The sequence below is a fragment of the Camarhynchus parvulus genome, chromosome 1 (genome assembly GCF_901933205.1).
Source record: "Camarhynchus parvulus chromosome 1, STF_HiC, whole genome shotgun sequence".
Lineage (NCBI taxonomy): Eukaryota > Metazoa > Chordata > Aves > Passeriformes > Thraupidae > Camarhynchus > Camarhynchus parvulus.
This window is the reverse complement of record NC_044571.1, coordinates 99431679-99454893: the sequence shown is the minus strand read 5'-3', so window position 1 is coordinate 99454893 and position 23215 is coordinate 99431679. Positions and strand designations below refer to the sequence as shown.

General features: G+C 39.4%; 2 protein-coding genes across 2 annotated transcripts in view; one reads left to right on the top strand and one right to left on the bottom strand.

The window, feature by feature from the left end:
- CMSS1 (cms1 ribosomal small subunit homolog) overlaps positions 1 to 23215 on the bottom strand; it is a 223559-nt gene that overhangs the window by 120705 nt on the left and 79639 nt on the right. The window lies entirely within an intron of this gene.
- The window catches only part of FILIP1L (filamin A interacting protein 1 like), a 102233-nt gene that overhangs the window by 1150 nt on the left and 77868 nt on the right, over positions 1 to 23215 (top strand). Inside the window, exon 2 of the mRNA XM_030960315.1 lies at positions 21668 to 21954. Within this exon, the coding sequence (XP_030816175.1) occupies positions 21685 to 21954 (270 nt within the window). The 5' untranslated portion in view covers positions 21668 to 21684. The remainder of the gene's footprint in view (positions 1 to 21667; positions 21955 to 23215) is intronic.

Here is a 23215-nt window from a genome sequence, read left to right as displayed (position 1 = left end):
ACAGAGAGCCACTTGGCTGACTCTCAACAAATAAAACAGTCCATTTGCTCAGTAGCACAAATAAAGCTGCGCTAAAATTGTATAAGCAGCAAAGAGAACTCTGAATTTGCTCAGAACTTAAGTTATAGGGTTACAAAACAAACTTCCATGTCCAATACTTTCACAAAACTTCCTGAAGTTTTAAAACTAGGTGTCTCAGGTCAGGCTGACTGTCAGAAACCTTTTAATTTATATAGGAAGCAACATTCACACAATCACTAGCATGAGCTCAGTGCATGAATTAATCTCTCCCTAGCAAAAATTGATCTGTACCAATCATGCCCATATTTCCATTAAACAAGCCAAAATCTGCACCCATGTTCCACTGGTTGTGGGAGGGCAGACAGAGCCACAAAGACACAGTATGGTATCTGGCATACAAGCTTTACTTGTATAAAAGTTAATGTGTTTAATTATTTTTAAGTTCCACTCCTCCTCCACTCAAGTAAGTTTACTTGCTGTCAGTTTCCTGAGCTGCACTGGCCAGGGCTTCCCTTGGAGCAGCTTTAAGATGATCCAAACTTGCCATGTCACCAAACCCAAGTTTCTCTGCTTTGTTGCTTTTCCTCACATTGTGTAAGAGCTGTGGAGGAGATGAGAACAGCTCCACACCACAATCTCGCCAATTCAGGCACCAGAAAAGGCACTGAGGGAACAGCAACTAGGAGTGCAGAGTATGTGTTAAAAATGCTCAACTATAAGATTGGTGAGAGACTGTGATCATGCAGCACAAATATCCTGATCAGAGCATCTTACTTTCCTTTTTCACTGTGTTTACAGGTGTTGCACACATCTCCCCTCTTTATGTCCAGTGATCCTAGTTTGCATCTTTTTCCAAGAATACTGTGATTATTTTGTGATTTAAACCATAATTTAGTTACAATATTAAGGCTGGCATAGTCTTAAAAGATCATCAATCCTCCCTAGGCTCCATACTGCTCACACTTTGCAGGGTTTTGGCAGCAAGCAACTTGGCTCATCTATTATCAGACTGTGAAACACTTCAGAATGTACAACACATCTAAGAAAGTTACAAACTCGACTTAGGGGGAGAAAAAGATTTAAAACCAAATCTTTCACAAAACTGAGCCTGTGTTACAAAAGCCTCTGTGTGCCTCTGGCAGCTTCTGTTCCCACCTGAGGCAGGGTGTACCCACATGCAATGTATGTTGTACATGTGCGTGCAGGTCTGCAGGACAACCTCCGTGCTGCCTTCCAAATGGCAACTTTTCAAGAAGCAGCTGCCACTGTGCACCTTGTTGTGTACAGCAGCTCGAGTTAAAAGCTGAGAAGCAAGTCAACACACAAGAAATTAGCTCAGCAAACCAAGAAAAACATAAAGAATGAAAAAGTAAGCAATTTCCAATAACTTCACTTGGCTCATGAATTAAATGAACAAATGCTTAGGAAGTAAATAACATTCAAATGAATGTTCCTTGTCCTATCACAACAGCTCCAGATGAATTTAGTTACAATAATTAGAGTAAATATGTATTTAATTTTATTATACATAGTTGAAAGATAAAATAGAAGGAACTAATTAAATTATAATAGACCAGAAATATTTTGGGGTTTGAAAGAATTGCAAAAGCTCACATGTTCCTCGAGACTCATACAACAATTCAAATTAATTTGTCTTGGGTAACTAACAGTCCAAGTACAAGCAACTTGTTCTTTGGGTTCAAATTATCTTTGATAAAATGGGGAACCACTGCCCAATCTTACAGGCAGGTTACATGATTAATTTTGGCTTTTGCTTACTGATGAATCACTGACTTCATCTTAGTGTAGCTTTAAGTGCCTATAAATAGCCATTCCATAAGCCTATTGTGAGGCTTATGCACAAGTACCCTAGTGTTATAGGGGAGAGGGGTGGAAGTGAGGAGAACATGGGAAACCAGTTAGGAAGGCTTTGTGTGTAAACCTGAGAGAAACGAAAGAAAATGCAATAAAAGAACCTCTGAGAGCTCCAGCTGCTTTACCTGATACATGCAGGTTGATTTAGAACATCCACAGCAGCCCTCAGCAAAGTATCACCTATCCTAAAAGACTTGAATGTTCACTGGTTCATTCAGCTGAACAAAAGCAGACAGGAGCAAGAAGGAAGCCTGAATGGTTTTGCCAAAACTAACAGGAAAGCAACCCCTGACAGTTTTGGTGTGGATTCTGATCTGGAAATAAAAGAACCAGGAACTATAAATAAGGAGAAGAAATTCACAAAGTCTTATGAGGACTGTAAAATAATTTCCACAGGACTGCAGAAGAAGTCTCATCCTTTGTAATACCTTAAACTAGATGGAACAAAATAGTGGAAAGTAACCTAAGGAAAAAGCTAGTATTGGCAAGTAGACAGGCTACAGGCTATATGGAATACATTTTTTTCTTGCATGTCTGACTTCTGTTAACATTTTTGTGGCTCTTGAGGCAGAAAGGTAGGAGCTTTGGTTTATACTCATTAGGCACAAGCCAAAAGCCTCTCACAGTTCTATTTGGTAACTTCAGTTTAACATGCTCAAATATACAGAGACTTCTGACAATGATTCAATTTCCCACTCAAACACAAACTATGCCAAAACACACCCAAGATTATTTCAACTAATAAACACTTGATTAAAAAACATGTCAAATCAACTTGGTCTTTACATCAATTTAAAACCCTCTTACCACAATCATTGTCTAAACCATAGTGTGCTGCAGGAAGCACCAAAAGAAAAAAAGTGATTGATAACATTCTCAGTGTTCCTCTGACAGGCATCACTTCTGTGGCTGCACAAAGCCTAGGACCCTGCACTTGGCTTGTGCTGTGAAAATCATTTAAGGATGTCAATATCTTGACTCCTGAAGACTAAGATTTGGGACAAATACTGTGACAAAGTTCTTAAAACTAAATATATCAAAGTCCTGTATCCTGTCATGGTGCACAGTTTCAAAGCCCTCTCAAAAAGCTGCCCTTTGATTTAACCTTCATAGACATCTCTTCACAAAAAACACAATACTTGAAAATACGTACACTGTTACCCCAACTTAATAAAGATGCTGTTCAGTAGCAAATTTATTTTCTTTGTAAAACAGTGACATTTGAACTTCACATTTTTTCAAATTCCATCTAACTCCCCTACTAAGTCTGTATATTGAGTATTAAAAAGACAGCTGAAGCAAAAAATAAAAACAAAAATTTCAACATGGGGACACAAATGAAGTGCAAGGTAACTTGTGATATGCTGGATTTATAGATCCTGAAATTGTGTTCTCCAGATGGTTATTCTTTCCAAATTTTCACAGTTACAGTACTGCAGAAGGCATATCTAGTATGGTTAACTCTTACCCAAGAGGCTTTTCCAATGTAAGTAACATCTCTAACAGACCATTCTGATGAGCAATAAAAGAAAAGACAAATTTACACCAGAAGTTGAAAGGAATAGAGCAGAAATATATGTCAGGTAAAACATCGACTGGAAAACTATCCCCAGTAGCCGTTAGAGCAGCTAAAATCTGTTTTTTCTAATCAGGACTGAGGCACATTTGAGAGGCTGTACTGCCCATAAGAGTAAGCTTTCTCCTCCACAACTACCATTCTGAAGCTAATCATGGTCAAAGAAATACTAAATTTGCACAAAACACTTGAGACAGAAGTTCTTAGACAACCCAGTTCAATAGAAAACACATGTATCCAAACACAATGTCCTGTTCCTTTATGTATTCTCTCCTACAGAATGGTGACATGACCTAAAATTTCATTCCCACTGAGACATCTGTTGAGGACTCGTGGAAAGATGAATCACTGTTCTCAATGGAAATAATGACTCGTGACAGCAGTTAACTCCTAATGTATAAAGTATTGCATGGGCAAAGTTGGCCTGACTCCCTAGTGCATATAATTAGTGGATTGCTACAAAATGTATTTCTCCACCTAGCTTTAAAAGGTACTGGAGAACTCATAGTCTGGAGTCTTACCTGTGCTACAGGAAAAATGCATCAGGAAAGCCAGAGGCTGATCTAGTTCGAGAACCTTCTGACAGTAGCCAAAAGCAGACGTTTGCAGAAAGACAGCAATGGGAGTGATCCTTCTCCTAGCACGGTCTCAGCTGTCACTTAAGGATTTAAGCTGCCTTCAGAACTTCCTTCTGAACGACCACAACTAAACTGTTCCTCTGTGGATCTCCTCAATGAAAGCACTGACACCTCTGCTGTATCCTGTGGCGCTCACCTCAGGGGTTTAGCTACATGCTGTACATCAAAATACTTGACTTTGTTTCAATTCTGTGGCAAACCAATCCACTGAGTGTCCCCCATCATCATGCTATGAGCAAGTAACTGTTTCCATTTACTTCATGGATACTGCTCAGCATGTCTGAGTCCTAAATCACATGTTTCTTGAACATTTTCTTTCCTATTTGAGCACTCATGGCCTGCTTGTCCCAGGATATAAGAGCATAGGTAGTCTGGTACAACTTTACATTTTATGAAGATAGGGAATCAACTGCATCCCATACCCAAAATATGTTTGCACAAAGGCATAATGATGCCTTCTGGTTTAGCTTACCTGCTGTGTTAAAGCTCTCTGGTTTCTGAGCATTGCTAGAGACTGAGTTGAAGTACTTCCAGAACAATGACAATGAATCCCCCACAAGTCCTCTTTGCTGAGTATCAGTTGTTATCAGTTGCCTCAGGACTTTTTCTTAGAGACAGAAGTACCTAATTAAATAGGCTGATAAACCATCTATTTTCACAATTTTCCTGCTACAATTCTGACAATTCTTAAGCAAGGCAAACTCTGGTATGTTGCACTGAACAAGAAGCTCAAAAATTCTGAGAAGCAACTTAGAAACCAGCTGAGAAGCAATTCCTTTGAGAAGGAAGAGTGCACAACAGGGAAGGAAAGAGGCTTTCATACTTCACAGTTTAGATCTTTAACCAATCTGCTGCTACACCTCATGAAGAAGAAATCAGGGCTTCTCCCAAGTGAGAATCCACCTTTGGAATTGTGGAAGTGCCCTCTGAACACCAACTCTATCCCTCTTCACCACCTACAGCCAGATAGGCAAGGCACATATGCAGAGCTAGTGTGAAAACCTTCCGGCACGAGCATTTCTATTAAGCAATCTGATTGTGCACACAGAGTCACCCTTTTTTTACAAGGTAGGACAGTCTCAGCCCTTACAATTCTTCCTCACAGTGGAGTGAGTTTGAGAACATATATGCCTAGACAGTTTTAGAGACAGGTAATGTCACATATGTAAATACACATGATCTTTATTTGTGTCCCACAACAGGGCACAGAGTTATTCACAGCCTTCCAGGTGCTCTGTTGTCCAGTTCACTCTGCATGCACAGCTTCCCTGAGGCAACGATGACATGCCAACATTGGTGACATGGCCACTCCCCCAAAACTGTCATATGTGTTTTGTCAAGAGCTTCTTTCCTCCCTCCCTTCTGTCCCTTCATGCTCCCAGGCCACGCTGCTGACCCCAGTGCCAAGGTCAGCAGGTGCAGAGGAGCTGTGTGGGCACAGCAGCAAACCTGGAGGCAGCTGGGGCAGGAGCACAGCAGGGACCCACAGGATCCCTGGCAAACACCACCGCTCCAGCAGCTGGACAGTGACCAAAAACTGCCTTTGCTGGACCTGCCAGGCAGGGAAGCAGATGATCAGGGTCCATGCCTAACCATGCAGCTGCAAATTCGACAAAGGTGTGCCTTACAAGTGTCCTACAGGCCCTTTGGGAAGGCAGCCTTAAATCTCCACAGGGTTACATCCTACACAGGTGGCCTGTAGAACTTCATGGGATACTAGTCTTAATATTTATTCAAAGCTTGCTCACTACATTTATTACTGTGATTGTGACTAAGCCTCCAAACTATTTTTACAGGCCCTGAACAATAGTAATCATTTAGGATCAAGTTCTGCTTGCTAAACTGAATTGCATCTTAAAACCCCACATCTCCAACAAACTCTGTTGATCACAGAACATAAAGGGTATCAGTTGGGATAACACTGGCTTAACAGACATTTGAAGAACACCACAAGAACAAGAATTTGCTAAGGCTTCTTCACTGTTCAGATCCCACAAAAATGCATTGCAGTATCTCCTTAGCAACAACTTCATTTTGAAAGGCACAATGAAGATGCAGTAAGGGCAGTAAGGTAAAGATGCTCAGGTCTCTGAATGACCACTCTTGTCAATTTTTTCAGTGGCATTTAGGAACCCTATCTAGGACCAAGCAGGATATTAAGAAGCTGTATATATTGTGGTCAAATAATGCAAAAGTAAATCTAGAATGTACATTTGCAAAAGGCTACTTTCATTTTATCCCAAAAAGGCTGGATTTTACTTAATTCATAGGAGAGCAACTGATTCCAATTTAATTCTATTTCCAGAAACAAGAAGCACTAGTATTTACTGTTGAAGCCTTTGTCTGTCACCACATAACTTTTAAACAAATCACTAATGTTTAAGAGATGGGTAAGTTTCAGCAGCTCTAATTTGCACAAAGCTGAAGCTATGACCTAAACAATCCCACTATGTAAATGCTCTGAGGATAAACCTCCATAATTTGTCTTAAGCTCATGCAAAACCAGAAAATGATGATGAGCAGTATTCCTGACATTATTAAGGCTGGTGTTAAAAGCCACAATCTACACGATATTTATCATATATAGGCATTTCTTCTGCATTTTTTCCTTCAGTTCTATCCCTAAAAACCAAACCAGACAGTCAGTTTACTTCTCAGTTATGAATATACCGTCCCCTCTCTTATTCCAGTAAATTCTATGGTTTGCGGGTTGTTAAGGTTTTGGTTGGTTTTGTTGGTTTTTGTTTTGTTTTGTTTTGGGGTTTTTTTTTTGGGTTTTTTGGTTTGTTTTTTTTTTTGTCTGCTTGGTTTTTTTTTGTGGTGGTGGTGGGTCTTCAGTGAGTTTTTTCTTTGTCTCATGGGGGGGGGGGGGGTGGTGTGTGTGCATGTGTGTGTGTGTTTTGGTGGTTTTTTCCTAGTTTTCTTCTTTTTTTAAGGCTCTATGACAAGAACATGACCAAAACTTAAATCAAACATCTTACTGTTTCTACACTTGTTTCTTTAATTAATAAATGTTTGTGTTAACAAGAGACCTTTAAAAAGCTACATTTTGAGACTGTCCAGACTACACTCAAAGGAAAATACACGTACTCAGAGTTATAGGAGCAGTAAGAGTCACAAAATACAGCCCCTAACCCTGTAATCCAATCTTGCACATGCAGCTCCACAGACTAGATTGGGTCTATCAGCATAAGCAAAGCTTGCAGAATCCCACCATGTGCACTCCGATGTTCCTGGATATTTGGTATTAAACGATACAGGACAGATTCTCTGTCCTTTCATTTAAAAGCCTTACCTTTATTTTACCTCTTGAAATTTAACTTAAATTTTGGTGTCAGAGAAGTACTAGGATCTGAGATTGTTCCTCAAATGGAACTGCTTGCACATACAGGAACATCTAATTGTTCAAGGCTGTGCGTCATCTTAATCAAGGTAAATCCACTCTACTGTTAACACTTTCTAAATACTTATTCACTCAAACAGAACTGATTTGAACAGAGCACTATGAAAAATTATCCTCTTAGAGAAAGAACTTCAATACTATTAATGCATGGGAACATATGGACAAACACACACACCTCCTGTGCATTAAAATGACTCCTTTACAACCACCCAGTAATCAAAAGGGGGAAGGGGTGTCCACTTCAGAACTGATCTTCTTTTTTTCACACTAAGCAAATGTTCACAAACAAACTTACAAGTCAGAAGTTTCTTACAAGTCAGTATCTTTTCCATATATATATATATGTACTATATCTATAGGGGAGATGTCTGTATGTTCAGATGATGAGGTGTACAGGCACTGTCAGAAGTGGCATTATCGCACTGATTTAATGTATAACAAATTAGCATTATTTATGTACAGAAGAGGCACGGTGCTCTCAGGAGCTAAATATTAAGCTTCTGATAAAATAATTTTGGTGAAGTCTTGCTAAGCAGCAAACTAAGGATCTGTGCCTGCAGGATATGACTCATTGCTTCATCAGGAAGGACTTGCATGTTAAATGCAAACATTTGGGGTCACCTGTTCATGCCCTCCTCAACACACCTAAAAAACGGTAGATTTGTCCTCACCTGCCAGGAAAACACCAGCAGAAATGTATTATTAATTGCCACCAAGACCAAAAAAGCAATTTCAACAAGGTTCTCCTGGCAGATCGCCCCACTTATGGTAACTGCTGCTCAGGGAGCAGTTCCTTCCCCAGAGTTGTCATTGTAATTGCAGGGCTGAACACAGGCAGAAGGAGGGTCCCTGCTGTGTCCCCCAGGTCCCACCTTGCTCCTGCCCAGCTCCACACTGTTTGTCACTGGTCGTCAGGGGCTGGTGGACAAGCTTTCTGCACATCTCCAGCACCAACACACAAAGTAACAAAGCCACACCAAAATGCAGGATAACTGGTGCCCACCAGTTAAGCTGGGCAATACAAAGATTCTGTTTTCATTTTAAGTACCATTCTACCATAAGGATAAACAGGTGTTTCAAGTGGGCTTTCCAGAGAGGCCTTTAGAGGGGTGGGAGTGAGGAAAAAGGCATTCAGACCTGGGTGTTCCTTTCAGACCTCTTTGAACATCAGACTCTTGCAAAATAGTCATAGATGCTCTCATTTAGATCTGCATGATCTGTTCCCTCCACTCTCACTAGCCACTGGGCTAGCAGCTGGCCAGAGACACATTTTATTTGAGCAAGTGGAAAAACAAAGAGAGGAACAAACAACAGTACGTGCTCTACACCACACACCTTGCCCTTCCCCAAGGACTCAGCTACAGCATCATCAAAACCAGGATGCAGTCACAGCTGCAGCCACAAATCAACAACTTTTGCCTTTTTGTGTGCACCTCATGTGGCAAAACTGTGGGGTGCTTGTGCAGCAATGAAAGGAGGACAGGGGTTTTCTCTACCTGCCCTACATTACAACACAGATGATGGCCTAAAGACCAAACTGCCAGTATGGGGGTAAAAAGAAGGAGAAAGCACAGCTAGTGACAGAGAGGAGGGACATTTACCTGGCTCACGGACCTCTGCCCTACTTCCTTTTTTCTGGGAGGAGGCATTTTAACCTCCCTGCTTACAAGAAAGTTCCTAATAGAAAGCTGAGGTTTCCAGTGTGTTTTCATTGCATTTTCCAAAGTTGCATCATCAGAGCAGAGCATATTCCTATGGGAATACTGTAAGGCATTATAATAAATAACAAGGAGTGTCATGGCTAGTAAAACATGTAATGTGAAAACATACAAAAATTAATTTCACTGTGTACAGCTTCTTTTAAAATTCTGTGCTTTTCATGTTTTCCTGTCAGGCACATATAGGCACAGTCAGTAAGTAATATGAGCAGTATAGAAAAATATAAGCCATCACTGTAATTTTACTTTCACTTATTTAAGCTAATAATCAATTTTAATGAAAAAGATTCTTTAAAAAATAAAATACAAAGCTGACTTGAGACTCTACAAGGAAGCTCACATTTCCTGTGTGCTCATTTGTGTGGAGGTGAGCATTCAGTAGATGATTTAAAATATCCTGCTGCCATGAGATCAACAGGTTAGATGTTAATAAGATGTTAATAAGAACAAAAAGAAAGAATAAAAGAAGACAGAGAAAACAAAAGAAAAATACTCCAAAGCAAGAAAAAGCAGAAATACATATTCCTATCACAAAAAGGAGTTTTGATTCGAAAGACCAACACAAGACTTACTTCCACTTCCACCAAAACCTAGGAAATAATGTTTTCAAAATTTCTTAGGATGACCTTGTAACCCCAGGGCACTTTTACCAAAATCCTGCAATTTGTCCACAGGCATCACAAGTCTTATGGCAGCACATGAGGAGCTGCATAAGCAGGATACAGGGCAGTGCCAGCCAGCACTCCCAGCTCAGAGGTGAGGAGGGAACTCCTGCCATTCATCCCTTCCCAAACCAAACCCCCAAACCTAAACCCACTATATTCTATAGACAATGAGGTGTAATCTGCATAGAAAAGTGAGAGGACTGGAGATCTGAGAGAGATAATATTTTCATTAAACTCCTGGGAAAAATATTTTGGATATTTAGCCAGATTTTCCTCTTGAATATTAAACATGGAGGATGTGAGCAAGGGGAGTGAGTTGAGGAATCTTCCATGGCCATGCATGTATTGTTATTTTGTAGCTGCAGCCAGAAGAGGAAAATGCCAGAGCCAATTTTTTGTATAGCTAAGAATTATTCCAGTCAGGCAAAAACATGTTAGCCTGCTGTTACATACTGAGGTATTGTCATGAATGAGAGAAGCAACCAAGGAGAAAATAAAACAATATCACACTGGTTTTGTATTATAGACTACAAAGAAAACCCTGGTATTGCTCCAAATCACAGAATGTAATGAAAATCAAAACTTCAGGATAAACAAGAAAAATCCAGTCCACAGGTAAAAGAAAACCCCAATATCTACAAAAAAGAAAATTAAATTATTTCATTTATGATCAGATAAAAGCAACAAAATATTATTTTCCAATTTCTAGGTAGCAGTAGAACACAGTCATTGGTGGTGAGGGTATTAAAAATGTTTGGCTTAAACCAACAACTAACAAAAAAACCCCTAACCCACCAATTTGGAAACCCTAGGTCTAGATACAAGCCTGAAGTCCTACCTAGCACCCACAAATGCCTTGTGGCAGCATGACAGAACCAGTAAAATGCTTCAAAAGAGAAACACTATTCTCAACAGCTTCTAAGAGTTAAGAGCTCTGTACTATCAGAGAGCCTATAAAAATTGGTCTGAATGGTAAAAGATGCAGTTCACTAAGCAAACAGACACAAGAAATAGATAAGAAAGAAAACCCATAAGAAAGAAAACCCAGGCCTTAAAGGATAAAAATAAATTTTTTTTTAAATTGTTTTCCTGAATGCTATCTAAAGGTGGGGAATTCCAGCTTAGGGAGAAGTTCACAAACTTTCAAAGCTTAGCTCATATGTGCTCTGTGTTGTTCTGACAGAAAGAGGGTTTTTGACAAATCAAACCAGAACCAAGAAGCAAAAAACCAAATCCCAAAACAAACAAACAGAAATGAAATCAAAACAAAGAAACAGGCAAACAAAGATGTAAAATTTCTGGGATGTGAAAGTCATACCTGGACATTTCAATGAACACAATAGCCCCAAAGCAGATAAATTTGATAAAAAAAAGTCAATTGACTCATTCTTACATAATACTCCTATACATACACTGTTTAAAAAAACTGTTTGAAGCAGAGCAACCCACAGAGCATAATGGGGGAAAACCCAACAGAGTTGGTTTTAAAAAGTTATTTTATTCATGACTTTTTTGGTAAAATTAGGAGCATCTGTGGATTCCCCCACCTCCTCCTTCTTCAAACAAGGCATCTCCTCTCAGAGCAGGCTGCAAATGATCAAATCAATGGAATCATGATCTTGATTGTCTTAACCAGCTCTCCATAGACATGAGTTCACAAGAGAGGCAGCTTCCTCAGACATTAGTAAAGACCTTTGATCTGTCTTTGAAGAAATTTTTCTCAGGATATTTAAAAGCCTGTGGTTTATTTTCATGTGTGGAGAAAAGCAACACTGAGATGAACACTCCCACACAAATGTCTCAACAAATCTACGCTTGTCAAAAATACCCTTGAAGAAAATTAACATATATGCACTTTGATGGTGTACATTTTTATTCTGTAGTTCTCCCTGTAGCCTCTGCTGCTTATTTCACTACTCATGGATATAGAGCACTCCATACAAACAAGCAATCTTTTTGCCAAGCAGGCCAAAAAACCCCATGAGTAAATTGAAAATGGAGATGGCTGCAAGGGTTAAGAAATTTTGGTATCTGAGACCAGTTAGTGTGGGGTAACAAATTAATGGACACTAGATAACATATCCTAGATAATCCTTGCTTACTAACCATATATACTTTCACAAAAGCAAGATGCTTCGAAACTTTGTGGATTTTTACTGTGCTTTTGACAAAAGTATCTTCTAAAGGCCACTTATTTTGTACTTGCCCACCAAGCACAGAGAGAGCATTACACAGATACACACTTGATACATGAGTACCTTATTTAAAATGTCCTATGTATGTGTATGAAGACACACATATGCACACTGAAATACAAGAATTATCACTGCTTTCTTCCTTTTCTTCTGCTCACAGCTGTTTTAGCTAATAACATCGTAATGTTGTATTTGAGTTAACTCTTTTTGAAGAATTGTGATTATAGGCTGCTTTTCAAAGTGACCTTGTACCACATTACCAGCATGTCGAAGGGCACAGAAAATTACTATCACAAGCACTTTGACAGAGAAAATTTACCTTCTATCAGAAAGATGGGACCTCATTACAGTAAACACTGCTGAAATGGTGCTGATATGTGCAAATGCGCGTGTGTATGGAAAGCTAACCCCTGAAGTCAGAGGTGTAAAAATGGCACTGGGCTGAGTAAATTTCCTTTGCCTTTCATTCTTACAAGCTTCTCTTAGTTATATTCAGGTTTTGCAATGGAATAGTTTTGATAAATATTTCTAAAATGAGGAGATCTGTCATGCTGCTAAAAACATGGGAAAAAATATTCAATTTATAGTGGTTAAATCCTGCTTAGATTTTTAAAATAGAACATTAAATATTCCCATTTTGGCAATGATAGGATGTTTTGGAAAGTGAGAGAGAATACTATAAAAATGGGATTTTTAGTTTTTTTTTAAACCTGCTATCACAAAACTCACCTTGAAACATTTATAGACTTACCACACAATGATGGTACTTTGGCTGCATCCAGTCTGCTGAGGGCAGCAAAAGAAGAATGGGCAATTATCCAAACTATATTGTCAGGAAGACAAAAATTGTTGCTATTGTAGGTTCCCATTTACCAAAATCATTTTTAACCCAGGGAAGAAAGGGCCCATCTGTGCCTAAGCAAACACGTGCAACATTTAGGAGAGACTTGTACGGTAAGAAACTTTCACTGGTTTTTAAATGCTGCCAAAACATGTACTTACACAAAACTAATACCACTGCTGAGACAATACCTTCACATAGGTTCACACCATGAACCTCTGAATTCATTTACTAAGTTTCAGTAGAGAGAGGGAAAGCAAAAGCCAGGAGCTTTTGTATTAGGTATTATAATATATATGTATAATGCGTAGGTTTTGACCTGAGAGGCACACGGATCTCATGTGAAAGAGTGAGAAATAAGATATGAATGTATGAATGAGATCAGCTTGATAACCTGTAAAACATAAAAGCCAGGAAAAACCCTCAATAATTTTGCAAAAAAACACCCTCAAACAAACCACCTCAAAAGAAAACAAAAAGGCTTCACCATTCAGTAGACAGAAAGTGTGTGACTTTCCACACAGAAAATTCTGGCCTATCCTGAAACCCAAAACTTAGAAAATTTTGGTTTGGGTTTTTACCTTGTGTAAAATAACAATATGCAAGACTGAAACCAAACAGATGGAGACCCCCTCTAGCATCCTAAAATACCTCACTTGAGCTATTGCCTGTGGGATTTACAGTTACATGTCACACATACAAAAACCTATTTGTTTCACAGGTCTGAATATCCTACCCTTCAGTTTCATTAACATGTCACATATGCAAAACCCTATTTGTTTCATGTCACACATGCAAAAACCTATTTGTTTCACAAGTCTGACTATCCTACCCTTCAGTTTCTTTAAGGTCTCCATGCCAGATGAATCTGGGAAGGGCCAACCAAAGTTCCCAGTGTGTTCCTCCTAAGGATAGCCTGAGCTTGTTTCTCTGCAGCAAGGAGGCTGCACATTTTGTCCCATGTCTAACCAGGGGTCCCAGCCTGAATCAAGGCCAATCCCAAACAGGGCAGAGAGAGAGGAAAAAGTACTGACATCTCTACAAATTTCAGGGAAATTGATGCCTGCAGAGAGTTCAGAGACAGCCACAGTGAGGAAAAACTGAAATTATCAACTGAAACACTGAATTATCCAGCTACATAAATGTCTATAGTCCAGGTAGTTTCCAGATATTCAGAGAAATTGACAACTTTAGACACACTGTTTCTACAATAAGAGCATTTTTGTTTCATGTAGCACTATATCATGGTTTTGCTTCAGGGAATGATGTAATTACAGAGCAATGTAATTACAGCAGCTGAACAATAAATATTAAACCATGTTTATAATAGTAATAAATACTAAATTCAATAGTAAATTAAATATTAATAAACATTAAACTACAAACATTGTATTAAATAATGTTAACTATTTCTTATGCTCATACAAAGAGAAAATTTTATACTTGCAAAGTAAATTTATATAATTGAAATTGGAGCAGCTGAATTTTATCTCTGTTCAGTAATAAAAATCTGTCATACAGATAGTGCAAGATTCACATATTTTTGTTTAGCAAGAGAAGCAGATTGAATGGCATTGCAGAGTTTACCTTTTCTAACACTTGATGTTACAGTGACATTTCTTCACCAAAAATCTCTCTTGCACTAATCCTTATAAATAATCCACTATTAGCGTCTAATTACAAAAGAGGTATGAAACATTTTACTTTAAAAACTAAGACAAAACAAACCTGAACCCAAGTGAGCATTCAGAACAAGAACCCAACCTCTATTAATCTCAGAGGCAATTCAGCTAATTGTATAAAATTCCCCTTCATCCTCTATTCCCAGTAGTACAATACTAAAGACATTCTATGTATTTTACTTTTGATTCCTCCTCAACTTTCTGAACCCATGAAAATATGGGTTCAGAAGGTTGAGGAGGAACCAAATATATTTGGTTTGTGCACCTGCAACTTCAGAGTCCTCCCACTGCAATGAAACCCATGGCTTCATGCTGTGGCCCCATGGCAGGGTTAGCACCTCACAGAGAAGACAAATCACCTCAAGGATGTCCACTGTGTCTCAACTACTTGCTACAGGAACTGTACACTTGTAATGTGATAAATATACTGTCATCTTCCAAGACTACCATCAACTTGGCAAAATGCTGGACCACAAACTAGAAGAGCCGAATTCCTGTGGAGGAGAGAGAAGAAGGGTTTAGCAGAGGTTGCTTCAAATTATTACTAAAGAGAAGGAAAAAAAATCAGTCCATGCTTTAAAGTACTGATTTCTGAGCTGGAAGCTTTGTGGAATCCAAACATCCATTTAAAATTTCAAAATAGATACCCAGGTTTGCCAAAGAAATGTTGTGTGATGCATCAAGGAGCTCAAACTCTTTATTTTCTCATGGATCATCACAAAGAGGTCTACTACCCAACCATCTGAAGAATCCTGTTTAAAACAGAATTTGACATCTGTGAACAGGAGTATACATTTCTAACCATATATTCCTAATGTGAAAATTTCAAACTTGTTAAAGCTTTCATGGTGTGAAAGCACTGTGAATTGTATACTTTAAACTGCCAAATATGTGGGCAAACACCACCTAAGACTTAGCAGGAGATGGGCTGAGATCAGTTATTCTACAGAACAGGCTTAACTTGAGCTCAAGGCTACAAAATCAAGAACTAGTCACATGGCACAGGTTCTTTTCTCTACTTTTCTCCTGGCACAAAATCCAGTGGGGGGGGAAGTGTGTGTGTTTATCTATATCTATATATCTGTAGTTTGAGACATTACAAGAATGAACACCAGATCACAAATTCACACACCAATAATGAAATGACAGGCAAGTGATACAGATATATCCTTCAAAACAACCTGGTCAAAACCTCCCACTCACTGTCAGCCTTGTAAAGATGACCGCAAGCCTGCACATATGCAAAATGGACCTGGGAAGATCTTAGCTACCACACTCACAATATATCCTGCAAAACACTACAGGATTGGAAGAGGGAAGAGGAGGAGGCAGCAGATGGTGGAAACCTCACGGTACCTTTACCATGAGCAGAATACCATGACAACTCTAACACCGTTCAAAAGGCATCTTACTGTCTCAGAAGAGTCTCCCTGTAGCCAAGGGATGAGGAATCTGGCTTGTGGTCAGATGAACATAAACCACAACCAGCACAAATCCAGTTCTCACACATGCACTTTTCCTGTCTGGGAGTGTTCATATCCTTGGCTGAATCCAGACTTTCTTCCCATTTGAGTTACTGCTGCACTTGCAGGATGCCCAAGGGCTTCAAAGACCAAAATTTGACAAGACCCTGTGAGGAGGGAAACAAGCTGCTAATTTATTTTCTTTTTGCTGCTTGACTTCCTGCAACTCTGCATGCCAAGAGATGCATCAGGATACACAGGTAAGCACTCTTGCATCAGTCTTCCCAGAAAAATGGTTCCATGTTGGCATCTCCCTGCCAGGATGAAACACTTACTTTTCCCAGATTCCCTGAGTGAAGAACCTGTTAAAGGAGTCTCTTTTCACTAAATGACCATCCTATGCACCAAAACAGCACATGGTCTATTGAGAATGAGAGCACAGCTCAAATGAGATAGCTGGTCATGGCACAGATCACCCCTCTGAACTAAACATCCTTCTGGATAGAAGCCACTTCAAATGGTTTTCAGGAAAACACTAATGCAGTCTACCCCAAAGGAAGGGGCGTATTTCACTTATGTGAAGAAAAAATGTCCTAAGCACATTCTGTCAGAGGGCACCAGTTCCAGGAAAGGCTCAGTGATGCTGTGAAATGGCCATATCCTGGGATTCTAATTACTAAAAAGACTTTTTCATGCTCTACCCCAGTTCAGTAGGTGCATTTGCTGGCCTAAAGGTCCCACCAGGACTGCAAAAGATGAACAAGACAAACCTTCGTGGGACCCTTCTTCTTCTTGCCCCAGTCCACACTTATAGTGATGGGCAGAGGATTGCAGACCTCTTTCCAAAAGACATGTGCTCTGCACTCTCCCATTACACTGGTTTGCCAAACAATCAGATCTCAACTCCTTTTAGAAGTCAGTCTGTTGGGAGGAGTCCTATCCATTTCAGCAAATCAAAAGCACTGCCCTTTAAGGGATGATAAAACCAATGCAACGTAATTCCATAGTTAGTCATGGATTTTTGCAAGAAGCAGCAAGTTCTTAACAATTCAGGGTCCTCACCCTGGGATTAATGGGATATGTAGTCCTGTGAGGGATTTTGCTAGCTCATAAATCAATCACTGACTAAAAACGAAAACACCAAAAGTGAAAATAAATGCCAAAATATCTCTTAAAACTCTAAGATGAAGCCATCTCTGAAGGATATTTCAGTTCTTCCCACAAAAGTTGCAGGGATTTCGGAACCACCTGCTAATTTGCTGCTGCCAAAGAGACACACGCAGTTTAACCTCTACTTCAGAATATGATTGAGAGGGTGGAGACCAAGTTAACATCATAGAAACATTTGGTCCTTTATTCACCTGGCTCTTAAGGAAAGTATATTTTGACAGTTCAGATTCCTAGTTCATCACCAAGAAAATAAAATATCTCCTTTATATGCAGAAGGACATAATTCAGTTCAGAGATGAACAAGATCTTTAAAACACATAACAGAAAATAAACTGTAAAAAGAACAAGAACATGAACAACTAAGAATAGATGCAAACTTTGCTGAGTCTCTAACTTGCAATTATTCGATTTACCAGAATGTTTCAGTGTAACCCAATATCATTGCTCTGGACCCGGCCTACCAAGCTGCACACATCTGATGAGCTTGAGAACCATCACATTGTCACTTCAAGCAAGATACCAGTGCAAAATCTTCTGTAAAACAGGCACCTCATAACATGAAGGAAAGCACAACAGTGCAGAACATAGGTCTTATGCTATTCCATTAGCACAATTACAGAAAACTGATCTCTTAAGTACCCACAGCACAGTGGTCTGAGATTTCAGGAGATGTGACTTCATGATCTGGATGCTCCCTTTCAATCATCTTAATTTTGATGCAAGCAATGGTACATAATGCATCATATTGGAATGCTGGCAAGTATCCTTGCTTCTTCTCTTTACATAGCTACAATCCCTGCTGTTTAGTAATTGAGCCAAAACAGATGAAAGATCACAAATGCAAGGCACACACAAATTGATTAATTTATTTTTAGCAATTGTTGTTTACTGTTTTTCACAGTATCTTATAATGTTATCCCTCCTGGTGGTACAGAGAAAAAGGGCTTAAATAAACTTCTGTACAAAGGTTTGCCACAAGACACAAGAGTCAACTCTCCAGGAGAAATCACAGAGCCTCTGTGAAAGACAAACTCTGTTACAAGAAGAAACACTTTTTTCTCACCTCTTTCTTGCAAGACAGCTATCTTGTACACAGATGTCATCATTATGAATGTAAGTGTTGCTTGAGACAGATATGCAAAAAGGTGAATTTTACGCTCATTAGTCTAATCTTGAGAACCCGGGCTTACTCTTTTGGGTGCCACAAACAACACTTATGATACTCATAAATTTTATGGGTCTATTTACATTTTTGCCTTCTGGAAAAAAAGCCAACAAAATAAAACGTTACTCTTCATTAACCCTTCAAGAACATGGAAAGAGTTGGTCAAAACAGAAAATAACCCAATGTACCAAAACACACTAGTGAAAAATTTGGAATGATGCTACTTCTGTCTTAAATGTCTCATTACAGGCATTCCAGGGTCTAACAGCATTGCAGAAAACCAGCACCCTCTGGAATAGAATGGGTGTTTTTTATGTTATGTGCCATGGTGCAAGGCATGAGTAGCTGATGTTCTGTCCAAAACATCAGGTGTGTTTTGAAGGTGAGTCCCTTAGGTGGTAGCACATCTAGGGAGTCTGAAAATTTGAAGGTGGTGAGGAGATTCAGGGTAGGTGAATGGGATGCTTGGTTTTGTCCATTTCTGAGGTCCCACTTTGCTTGCTGTACCAACAGTTACACTGTGCATTTGAAGTCTTAAATTACCCTTCTGTTACTCATACCTACCTCCTCTGACAACCACACTAGCACTAACAGCTTTCTGTAGACAGGCAATGCTATAAATAATAATGCCTATCAGTGTACAGGTAGTTAGGAAAGTTTAAATAAATGAACTGAGGAAGAATATGTTAATAAAGCAGGCTACTAATACCAGAGTGCTTGTGCCTCTCGTCAGCTACATTCAAGTACCATTTAAAAAGTGCTTGAAGTATGCCTTTAGTATTTCACTTCAACCTCTAATAATTCACATTAATTGCTTAATTGGATAAATATTTGCATTAGCAGATTAGTAGGCAATGGCATTCAGGAATGTCAGAACAGAATACAGGTAAAGCGTACGTAAGTGCTCTCAACAAGAAAGGAAAAACTCCATCCTGGGAGACTGAAAAGATGCCATTCTCCATAGGAGCACAGCCTGTCTGGCAAGTCAGCTGGCCTTCCCAAGGACCAAGTGCCTTTTGCCAGTGCAATAAGGACTGATCTACCTGATTAGGAAGTATGCATGACAAACCTAAAAGGGAGTCACAGTTAACTCTCTACAGCCATGGATACCGGGTGGCGTGTGGCCTTGAAGCCAACAACATACATACACTGCAAGAGTAAATGCAGGGGAGGATGTCCTTCTTGGACTGTTTTTCCAAGTTTAGGATTTCCAGGTGCACCCAGTTCCAAAGCTTGAAAAGGTATGAGGTTCTTCCTCATAGGCTGGTTTCCCTTTCCTTCTACATGAAATGTCCAATATTGACATTTGTTGTCAACAAGTCCAATACTAGCTTGATGTCCAGTTTATACCACTGCTGCAACTTGCATGCATAAAGGGGGTTTCTTGGACTATTTATGCATTTCAGAGTGTCTTGTGCTTGTGGTTTCAAAGCCCACAGACAAGCTCAGAGTACATTCAGGTTACCTGATTTAGTTCACTACTCCTGCATTTGAACTTAAAAGCATAAGACTTAAACTGCACCCAAAAGCCAAGTAGGCATCCAGCATCTCACACTCAAAGGAAACCGATGGCCTTCTTCCCAAATAATAACAATCTGTAAGGAAGGGACAAAAGGTGAGTATCCTAATAAACACACCACAGTGAATAAAGGGAATCTGCATTTGACTGAAAAAACAGGATGAACACCAACTAAAACTACTCATTACCAGCTAACATTGCTGCCAGCCTGCTATGAACAACTCTCGGTTTCCTACATGCACTACAGTAAGCTCCCATCCTAACCTGACATTGTTGATGCTTCACAAAACAGCTTCCAGTGCACGCTGCCGTGCAAATCTGACACACCTTAGTTTTCTGAGACCTGGAGGAACAAGTTTTTCTTATTAATGAGTGCTTCAAATCAGACTAGAAGAGACTTCAACGTGATAAAAAATGTCACTTTCTTTTTTGGTAATGTTTCTGATCAATTCACCCCACTCTCAGATGTCATCCATTATAAACCATAAGCTACTTCCACCTCCTCTGTTCTTGCAGAAAAACAACAAAAGGAATCATTCTTAGCATTCAGTGGAAAGTTACTACAGTTAACGAGTGCAGTCACAGAGTTTAAGATTTAGAGTCAGAATCTGGCGGGAGTAGGGGAGAAGGCTCTCAAAGAATTTTATCAGTCACAGAATTGAGGCAAAAAAGCAGCCAAGAAATCATTTAGTCCCTATCTAAGACCATAATGATTTTCTGGACTTTTCAGCAATTAGCTCGGCAGTTTAATAAGAAAAATTGTGCCTTATTTGTGTTTGGAACCTGTTGAATTTCACCTTTGAATCACACGATCGGGTTATGGTTTGCTAGGTGGTAGCCATGACCACAGCTTTCCAGCAGAGGTGGACTATAATCCATTCATTCCTTAATCTGAGTGGTGATAACCAAAACATGAGTTCCTGAGGTTAATCAATATTTACACAGTGTTAGTCATTTATCTGCAAAAGCATTAGAGTATGTTTCCTTAACAGAGGCACTTCAAAGGGGCCTAGTTGGGATAAGTCTCCCTTTCACCAGGTACTAATACCTCTAGAGTGCTGGACTCAAGCACTAAAGAAGTAGCAAGGTTTTATACTGCATGGTTTTAAGAGTGGACAAGTCATAATCTGCAAGGTAGTTTGATTTTGGCAGTGGTGGTGCTGGGGAGGGAGCATTTACAGTGCTGCTCACTTCTTGCAGTCTGGATGTGTTTGTTAGTCCCTGCATTTTGCCAGACATGGATAATACACCCTCTGTAGCTTGTAGCAGTGGAGGACTGCTTTTGTGCTCTCCCTTGGGTAAACAAAGGAAAACAGAACACTATTAAAATGGAACAGAAAGATCTTCCTAGTGAAAAGCTTCTGAACCTAAATCTGCCTCATCATAAGAAGTATCTACCTGAAAGGTGAGGTAGGCCTTGTCACAAAATAGGAAATGTGGTTTGCAGCGATGCACCCAGTGCTGCTGCTAAAGATGATGCCTTTGAAGCATCAAGGAGGGAATTGCTACAACGGCATAAGACCAGCAAACACTCACTTCACTACAGACATCCAGTAAGCTTTACAGCCCAGTCCTGTTGGTTCGCATAAGGTTGTCAGCTTTTGGCCAATGACAAACAGCCTTGTGTGCAAGGAGAATTACCATTCTGGAGGGAATAACATGCGCCATCAATTATAGTAATAGTTTTACAGTCTCTGTTAGCTAAAACAATTACTTTTCTCCCCAATTTCTTTCAGCTTCAGAGATATAAACCATGCATTCCAGAACTAACAGCACCGAAAGCCCAACCAGACCAAAGTTGAGCCAGCCGAGGGCGAAAGATTACCACAAGGGAGAGGTTGGTTACAGCGGGAAAGGAAATGCACAAACACAGCAGAAAGAGAAGGATGATGTAGCCCGAGCCAGCACCATCCTGAGAAGCCCAAAGGCAGAGAAAAACCAAAAAAGTTTTGTCAAGAAAAGAGAGGATCTCTCTCGTGATGACTTGCTATTTCTTCTCAGTGTCCTCGAGGGTGAACTACAGGTAATGTATTGTCCTGCTTTATACTCCAAATTAAAAAACACTCCACCCCCATTATCCCCTCCACCACAAACATATACTGCTTTTGTGTTAAGAAAACGCCTTACACAGTCTGATACAGGACAAATATGAACTGCAGTATACAAAACCACCCCAAAATTATAGCTATTATAGACAGGAATCATGGTCCTTGTACCAAAAGTAACTCTCAAAGCAGACAACTCATAAAACTTTCTACCTGTGCTGCTCCATTTTAAGTATCTTGAATACAAAGTATTTGTCATTGTATGGTTGATATGGAGAACATATTACAGACCTTTAAGATACTTAATTATGTCTTATGCTCCCACTCCTCTGAAGCCATGAGCTTTACTCCCTATGAAACAGTATGTGCCACTTCACAAGAAAGAACTCATTTAACAATATTCTAACACTTTTGAAGAAAAATCAAAATAGCCATTTTATTTCCCGTAATACAAAGCAAAAGTGTTACATGCCACTTAGCCCACAAGTTACTGCATTTTAAGAGTGAGCATTTTTCTACCTAGAAAACAAACCATCTGTCAAGTGGTAAATGATGCTTAACCTGGTCAAACATCATTTCAGGAACTGGAACCAGATTTCCAGTGAGCAGGGGAAATATTTCTGTGGCAGGCTTATTACACAGAAGCAGTAACTTTAAAACTGCTCACAGGCACAGAAAAAAGCAACCAGGCCAAAGTGGCCTAAATGGGTGTAGCACATGGTGTCAGAGTTTCTTACCTAGACAGTACTTGGGAAGTTCTATTCTTAAAGTGTGTATGTTTATCTAATAATACAGACATGCTGAACAGAACACCCATGTGATATGAATATTTAATAGCTGCACCAATATTTGAGGGTAGATTCAAGGCAAACTTCTACAGATTGCTTCATTATCCAAACAGAACAATTTCCATGTTTGCAAAACATTCCTCTCCTGCCCACTTGGCCTTTCTTAATTTAGGTTAAAGTTCAGATGTCACACATTTTTATATATTTATTTATATTATACACACACTCTTCATTACATGTGCATTATATATATATATATATATACACACACATACTCTTCAATTATTAAGGTTTAAAGCTGGAATAGGGAAATGAGAAACTGGAAAGCAATGAACTTGACATGAACATTTTAAATCACATCTGAAATTTAAAAGGAAGCAGCACTATGAATGAAAAAGATAGGAAGTCATCTTTTATCCTTTATTTTCCACCTCCTGTACTGCCAAGTCAA